The sequence below is a fragment of the Cynoglossus semilaevis genome, chromosome 19 (genome assembly GCF_000523025.1).
Source record: "Cynoglossus semilaevis isolate Cse_v1.0 chromosome 19, Cse_v1.0, whole genome shotgun sequence".
Taxonomy (NCBI): Eukaryota; Metazoa; Chordata; class Actinopteri; order Pleuronectiformes; family Cynoglossidae; genus Cynoglossus; species Cynoglossus semilaevis.
Window position 1 is genome coordinate 10,709,034 of NC_024325.1, and position 8,703 is coordinate 10,717,736.

The 8,703-nt window shown below is 38.6% G+C and overlaps 1 protein-coding gene and 1 long non-coding RNA gene across 2 annotated transcripts in view; one reads left to right on the forward strand and one right to left on the reverse strand.

The window, feature by feature from the left end:
* Positions 1 to 8,703, forward strand: part of LOC112488603 (uncharacterized) — an 83,914-nt gene that overhangs the window by 12,778 nt on the left and 62,433 nt on the right. The gene's annotated exons all lie outside the window — the stretch shown is intronic.
* rtn4rl1a (reticulon 4 receptor-like 1a) overlaps positions 1 to 8,703 on the reverse strand; it is a 75,671-nt gene that overhangs the window by 4,410 nt on the left and 62,558 nt on the right. Inside the window, 1 exon segment of the mRNA XM_025065463.1 lies at positions 1 to 89. This exon segment is cut by the window's left edge and continues 357 nt beyond it. Within this exon segment, the coding sequence (XP_024921231.1) occupies positions 1 to 89 (89 nt within the window).

Here is an 8,703-nt window from a genome sequence, read left to right on the forward strand (position 1 = left end):
AGGAGAAGTGTAGCAGATGCAATGGCGAGGGCAGGGCAGAGACAGGTCCAGGCCACACAACACCAACAGTAACTCCACCCCACCGTAACCTGAGAGCAGAAGAGCGAGTGACATGAAGACCGGGAGGGAAAAGGAGAAAGACAAATACACCAGCAGCATTAATTGAATTCATACGGCAGAGCTTGTGTTATCAGGCACATCCTGAGTGAAACGCTCATTGCGCTCAGTTTACAAGGACAACAATAGGCACGGTTCAGTGCAGACAAATTACAACACTAACACAATTTTCTCAAACACACACAGAGAGACGTTTACAAATTAAACGATTTTAGGCAATGCTTTAGTATTCCATCAAAGTTTCAGGTATTGCGAAACTGTTTTTTAAACAAATATTTATATTTAAGTATTTCCTAAAAAACAAAAAACACACACAAAACCCCCCCAAAAAACAAAGAAGTATTGAATTAACAAACAGTTGTTTGTAATTTTTTTTCTGTAAATATTTAGGACAAAAATGTACGGACATGATTGTAACTGAGATGGTAGGGTAGGGTAGGTAGAGTAAGTGGAAGAGAAGCTTGCAGGTATACAAAAAATGACTATAAGAGAAGATGTTAGGCAGGAGTGTTCACAGGATTAGCCTAATTTTTTTTATGTTTATAATGTTTATACACAGATTGAGGCTTCTGTACATAATTAATACGAGAAGAATGTCACATCCTTTTCGTTTGGCGATTATTGGAGCACTTGTGTTTTCCTTCAAACAAGCAGCATTGAAATCCTTTATATCAAGAAATTCTTATTTTTAGCACAGTAATAAAAACAAAACTCCAGAAGCCAACAGAGGTGCAGGGGCATGATATTTTTCGTGATTGTCACAGTGGCGTACACATTTTTATTTGTGTCCCTGGTCCAATCTCAATGGTCCAGCACACACACATTTAAAGACACACTCAATGTCCTACCCACCAATGTTATTTCCCTTTTTTTATCTTTTGAATGTGACAGAAAATCAATGTTTTCCCTGCTTACAAGTGAACACCTGTAATTCTCACAATGAGGGAAAGGGAGAGAGGAGAGAAAAGTAGAAAAGAAATACGATAAACAATAAAATAGACAATAAAGCTGGGCACCTCTGAAGCGTGCTTCTGAAGTGGATATAGGGCTTTTGGTTTCAGATTCTCCTTGTCACTCTCCTTTCACTTGTGTGACTGAATCTTTCTGTTGTTTGAAGCACTGTGTGTGCGCGGGTGCATGAGCGCACCAGTGGCTTGTACAGATGTGACAGGCAGATGTCAGGTGGACTGTGACACTGTTCCAATGTAAAGAACATCACGTCCTGAAACATCAGCAGAGGACAGTCGTCTTATCCTGTGTGGTTCATGTGTCCTTGTGGGTCACTTGTCCGTGTGGGTTAACGTGTATAGGACTGTAAATGCTGCTGATGGCTGTGTTTTCATACATGTCATATACAGTACTATCTTAAACATGCAAGCAGTATGTCAGTGTTACCAGCGTGACCTTTCTAAAAAAACCTCCATTTGAAAAATGCATCACAGCAGCCAATCAGCCATTTGTTTATTCCACATTTTGCTATTTCTTTGAATACAGAAAATATTCATTCAGCATTAAAACAGCTTACAAGGCCCAAGTGTCAAGAATTCACTGACCTGTATTAAAGGAATTTCAAAACTTGGAAGACTTCCAAGATGAAAAAGGGATTGACAGGCCAAAAAAAAAAAGAAGTCAGAATACAATGAAAGGTCCCTCAGAAGACAACATGATTAGTTGAATGTGAAGGTTGGTTGTTAATGAAAAAATGTTAATGAAAAATGATTTCTAAAATGGAATGAGTGTGCAGTAAATAATTATAAAAAATTTTTTGGAAGTGCCAAACATTGGGCTTGATCAAATTAACTAAATGTTTACTAAATATATATCTTATTTATCTATGTTTTAATCAACCAATACTCCTTTTTGTCAACAAATGTATTTCACATATACTGTCGTCACAGTTTTTTCTTTGCTCTCATCTGTTTATGGGTGGCAGTTTTGAATTCAATAAAAATGTTACTATTTACATTTAAATCAATGTGGAAACATGAGTCAGTCTTTTAAAATATTTAAATCAAGTGTGATCAGTGATAAGATGCTGGAAGTTTTGATTAGAAATTAGAAATTTAGAAGCCACCCATATGGACGTATTTGAAATCGCTGAAGCCCAAGGTCTGTCTTTTTCTTTAAGCTAGTACTAGCCACAAACTTACAGATATAATGTCCTAATTATCACAGTGTTGTTATTAATTTGCCCTGCTCCTGTACACTGTTGCCTTATCCGTCTGTCTGTTGCCCTTTTCTTCATGCTTCTCTGCCTCCTCTCTCCTCAACATTTACGTTCCCCTCCCTCGGTAGCTTTATCTTCATCCACTGCACTGCTCTGTCTGCTGCGTTGCTTAATTAGGTCTAAAGCCGCTGTTTGCTACAATACACATCAGGCTGTGTAAAGAATATGTGCAGTTGTGAGTCACAACTAGTGACTTTTTGCCCTTGTTTTTTTATATTGGCTTTTCTTATTAGCAGTAGATGATTTATTTCTCTGTTGTTGAAAAACGACAGGAATGCAACTTTATTTTCAACATATACAGTATGTACATATGACCTGAAATCAATCAGAGATGCATACGTACTTTTAAAAACTACTTATTTATAAGTGTAGATTTCGTTTAGTTTTTCTATTCGTCTTTTGAAATTACCTTCTTAACAGAATATTATTTTCTCAGTCATCGAAAACCGACAGGATGCTCATCAGCCCCAAGGTCATTTTTGTTCAGGACTGGATTTATGCATCTTCTCCTGCTTCATCCTTCAGTTTAGTTGGTAGCTGAAGCTAATTCCAGCAGTCTTTGGTGAGGGTGGGGTAGACAGTGAACTGTTGATCAGTCCATCTCAGCCACATATAGAGATAAATAACCATTCATATTAATATGTCTGGTCAATTGAGAGTGTCCAGTTAACCTAGTCATAAATGTTTTGGATTTAAGCCATTTTTTTAATTACCTAAAAAAACACACACACACACACTGCTCACACATGGGAAGGAGAACGACTCCATATAGAAAAACATTTGGTGTCTGTCTGCGTGAAAGGCTGCACGTTGATCAGTTTGCTGTTTGTGTCTCTTTTTTTTTCTTCACTTTAACTTCTCCAGTTAGACATTTTTCTGAAAGCTTCAGTAAGCACAGCCAGGGTTCAATTACTAGAGTGGTCTCCCTCATCTGTTCCTCTGCCATCCCTCCATGCTGCTTATAATGTGTACACAACAACACAGACAGAGAAGAACATACACACGCCACTTGTCAGGCCATTGTCACGATTGGCTCCCTCTTATAACTTGGCAGTTGAGCGAGACAGCTGCCACTCACTCAAACACAAAGAAAAACAACAAGGCAGGGAATATAAAGGAAGAAGGAAAGTGGAGAAAGACTGGGAGGTGTGTGTCTGTGTGTGGGGGGCGGGATTCAGGGGGGGATAATATCATGAAAGCAGATGCAAAAGTAAAGAGGCACAGCTTAGTGGTGGAGGGGGGAATTGAAGCAGACGGAGTGAGGATGTAGCCAAAAGGCTAAGACTGTTATATAGGTGGGTGTTAAATATCGTCTGCTCTGCACGTACGAGTGAGATCTTTGGGTGTTTTCCTTAAAAAATATAGCCCAAGCACGTGTGAAACAATGTACCTGATACGCTTCCATATATGGAAACTGATGGTTAACAAAAATTCGGCTTCAGCGTCAGAAAATGTCCATACAGAATTTTGGAAAACTAGTAGGGAGATAAGGAGCGAGACACGAGCACATGAGGGGCAGCGTGTCTCTTAGATGGTGCTCTTGTCCACGGTTGATTTAGCTTAGCATAATCCCAAAGATCATTTAGCATTGCTCATTCAAATGGTGATAAATCTCCGGCAGAGTTAATGAGAGATTTAAATGGCGTCATTGCCTCAAAGACACAGCTGAAATATCTTTGCACTATATAATCCTCCCCTCTCATGTATTAAAGTACATAAACATTACATCCATCTTCATATTGGGGACAAATCAGGTCAATACTGCCGGCTCTGCACCACTGAGTCTCTGTGGCCTCAGGAATTTCTATTTTGCAGTCCTGAAACTTTCTTTAACGTTCCACTCCCGTGACCTAAACAAAAAAAAAAAAAAAATCAACAAAGCCTACAAGCAAGTCACTGGCTGACAGGGCAGGGAAGCAAGTGTTCAATTTAACAGGCGCAATACTAGATCCCTGTCTTGATCCCTGATCATGTCTGGCCATGTTCTGTTTGCAGAGCAGTTGTTGCAGTAATGTCTTGTTGTTTGTTATGTGAACTGAATGACAAAAAAATATTTCAGAATAGAACTTTATACATTAAATATTTTTGAAAATAAAGACCATGTCTTAGATTTTTTTTTTCTTCATAAATAGATAAGTGGCAAACTTTCAGAGAAGACATAAAATCACAGCAGTGTAAGCTACAACAATGTAGTAAACAGAAATTGCTTGGCAATTTATTTAGGATAATGGAATATTTGTGTTCACACATTAGAAGTTGTTTAATTACAGTTGAAATAGTTGACTTTTATGTTCCCTCTGTTGTAGGGTGCTGTGACTCAGACACTGAAGAGTTGTGGGTTTGTTTCTACACTCCTAGTCCATACATTTGCTGCCCCCCTAGTGGCTGTGCCAGCAGTTGCTTGATGGCAAAACCCTGTAGTTTTAAGGGACTCTGAGTGAGTATCTGGATTGGGAAAGAGCTCTGTAACTACAGGATATTTGCTTCGCAGCATTGTTAAAACTTTCAAGCGGAGCTGCTTACAAAAATAGTCATGCTGACTACAGAGGCTTTCAAATTGTGACTCATGGAACACAAAACCTGTTTCAGTTTTTGCAACTGTCCTTGAATTTGAATGTCAGAATAAATGAAGTGGCACATCCATGCTCAGTGACAGGCAACACTGAAGTTTAAACACAAAACCATTGTTAAAAGTGTTTATTATAAGGAAGTGTGGGGGTCTTTAGGCTCAGGGTCTCCAGCACCTGTGTTGTCTGCTGTTGCCTAACCTCTGAAAGTCAAAAGTATAGTAAAGTATTAATTATCTCGAGTGACAAGCAACGCTATTCTAGCTTTTTAGTGTCTGAGAAAAACCTAGCGAAAAGCTGTTTTTTAGGCAATTTAGGTATCTTGTAATTAGCGACAGTGTCTGTAGCATCCTTGCTGCATGGAGTGGCAACGTGACATGTCTTGTGCACAACATATCGGCCTCATTATACACTCTGCGATCTAACGTGTGAGGGTGAGAAAGAGATAGGGAGAGAAAGGGGGGGAGAAACACTGACGAAGGAAAAAAATTCAAAAATAACCTCTGTCGTCTTTGCATACTATAATTGGGTCATTTGAAAGGCTAAGCTTATCTCAACACTAATCAAGCTCTAATTATACCAAAATAACTTTGCCTGCACCTCCCTCCCATATACACACTGACTCTCCACATGCATAATCAAATGACGCGGGTTACACCTTTAGCTGTTTAACCACTGCCTATTAGTGGAGGGGAGATGTGAGCTGGCTGTCACTGCTCCTCCTCCTCCTCCTGCTGCTGGTCCTGAATTTCTTCTTTTAACTGATGCCGACACAACAGGCTGACATTTGTCATCTTGTTACAAAAGCAAATTTTACATATACGTTTTTGTAATAATTTTACATATAAACACGATTGAGATCATTTCTGGGGATTAAATAACAAAACAAACCTAAATTCCATGACAGTTTATAGAGTTTATCAAATGCATTCATGCATTTAACTCTGTCAGTTTTATTTAATTTATAAAACCTAAAATAAATTGCAACCGGTAACAAAATGACATTTAACCTTTATCGATTTGGGAATTGAGGAGAATAAATGCTCTGCTTTTCTTAATTATTTAAATTTAAAGCACTGCACTTCAAGTTCAAGGCAAAAGAAAATATCTTGACAGGAATATGTACTGTATTTATATAAAAAACATCACATGCAGATAATTACTATTTAAAAAACAATTATATATATATTTAAATATATACATATATATTTCTCCTTTTAATGTGTGGTTGGCTGCTAACTTGGCTCAGTCTCTCATGTAAAAAAGATGTTTTATTCCAAATGGGACTTTGGAATGAGAGGTTATATAACATATAGACTGATCTGACCGTATTACAGCGGTTGACCAGAGAGCTCCATGTTTTTTCTGCATGGTATTGATTTATAGCCCTGCCTTTGCATGGTACAGTTTCAAGGAGCATTTCCAGTGCTGTGGCTCTGTTCTTTATGAACATGACACATTCTTATTTGGGAAAGAATAAGCCATGGTTGAATGCTCTAAACACTTCCAGTCTGTGTTTGATCAAGCAGCTCATTGAGAAAAGCAGCAAAAACATTACCCACACGATTTGTCTCTTTTTTTTTTGGATATTTTTTGAAATCATTTGTTTTAAAGATACTCAGTCTATGAGAAGACTAACATGTTCTTTCTGTCCTCTTCCTGGCAAATAAATTTTGAAGAGAATTATCAAATGGTACATTATGTTTTTATGGCATTATAAAAAAAGTAGCATATTTTTCAAGAAATGGGAATGTCCCATTAACCATGCAATGACACAGGGGAGAGGAACTTCTCTAACAGAAATCATCAGTCCAACACATAAATTTAACATATGCTCAGTGCGTTCTCAGTGCAAAACCTGAGAAAAATCAGCAGTTTCTGCATTTCATCTCTTATTAATTCTGATATGTCTGTGTAGCTACAACACCTGCTGTAGGAGAGTCACTGCACTGTGACGTCCACCATCCCTCCTCCTGTAGGGATGCTTAGACAAACTGTTGTTTCCTTGACTTTACATTAACTACAGTCAGAGATATCTTTAAAAGAATGAAGTGAAGGCCAGGTTCTAAACCTATGGGTGCAAATGACTTCTAAGACAGCGTACAGTCAAACGGCTTTTAAACTGTTCTCACACAGCTGTCGTTTGGCTTTACTGTTCTAATCACTTTTATTCATTTTTTGTATTATTAAACCGTTTTTGTAATCTATTACAAATTCAAAGAATCAGATTCAGTACTGACAGAAAAACCCAACTACCAATGGTAACTTAAAAAAATTAAGCAAAAAACCTGTTTTTCTTAGAATGTTCTAACTGAACAATAGTAACTAGAGAAAAAAAAACCCTAGTGCAATAGCTTGCACCAAGGTCTCTCAATTTCCCACGGTGTCAATATACTGCTAAATCTATATCTGTATCTAGATCACCATCAAAGTCTAATTTCCTTCTTGGCCCATAACCTCCATCCCTGTACGGTTCATCCCCTGTTGTCTTTTATGAGTTATGCTGCCTAAATAGACAAACACTGACAAAAAACAAACTTTTGCAGGGTTTAGTGACAATCAAGTGTTTTGAAGATGAAGTGTTTCAGACATTCTGCAGATTGAATGTGGCAGACCAACACATGCTAATATAGAAATGTTTAATGCTCCAGGAGCAAATGTACACCAGTAGCTGGCATTTCACAGCCCAATGACTCTGATCCGGCAGAAGACATCTGTGTCTGCTCAGATGATGTATGAATGTTAGAGTGTGTGTGCAGTTACAACATCTGTGTGCTAGTGAGTGTGCATAAACACTGATGCACCCCATCGCAACGGTGGCTAAGGTACTGAAGTTGCTCTCCTGTGTCCCACCAACACTACACTGGATGTGGAATGCTCTTTGGTAAAAATCCTCAGCAGACAATGACGAGAAATGATCCTGTCCAACGGGCCAATGAGATAAAAACAGAGAAAATGCAGCACAGGACCAAGCTATGGGTCCTCTCTTAATGGCTCTTTCTCCAACACGAGGGAAATCTCACTTCCTCTTCTTGTGACTAAATCATCCACTGCTCTCCACTCCAAACTGCACGTATGAATCACCCTTTGACACCCTCCTCCACGCGCCACTTTGTTGTTCTTTTAACTTATCATTTGTCTCGATTACCGAGACTGTTAAGTTTTCAACCAGACTTATTATTGCATAAATCCTCCAGAGCAATGAGCGTATTTGCTACTGCAACTATTCTTTTTTTTCTTTCTTTTTAGCAAATTTCAAGAAACGTCAATCATGCTTGTGAATTACAGTTGTAAACCAGACAAGGGCACGTCTAAACAGAGAGAGTGGGTTAAAAGAAGGCAGAACACGATTCATCGCTCCAGAATGACAAACAAAGTGAGCAATTTCACTGCAGCTAAATGTCCCAAAGATTATCTGTCACTGGGCTGTTTTATTCCATGACTGCACAGTTGCTTTTGACTGATCCAATCGAAGGCAAGCGCTAGCCCACTGTTCAGCCTTACTGGTCAAAACAGGAACGGAAGCTCCGCCTCAGTTTTCTCATTAAAAAGCTTCCCCATGGAGAATGATTTTAAGTACTAAAGAGCTGCCGGTGCTTGATGTGATCAGTTTAGTTCCAAAATGAGTAATTCGGCTGCTGACAAATGTAAGACCTACAGCTACAAAGTGATTAATGACTTGAGAGTGTGGCTACATATATAGTTTTCTGCGCAGGAGTAGAATTGCTGGATCAGCCCCTTTCCATCTAAATCTAGTGTGTCAAACCAAACAGTTTTTAATAGCTTTCAACT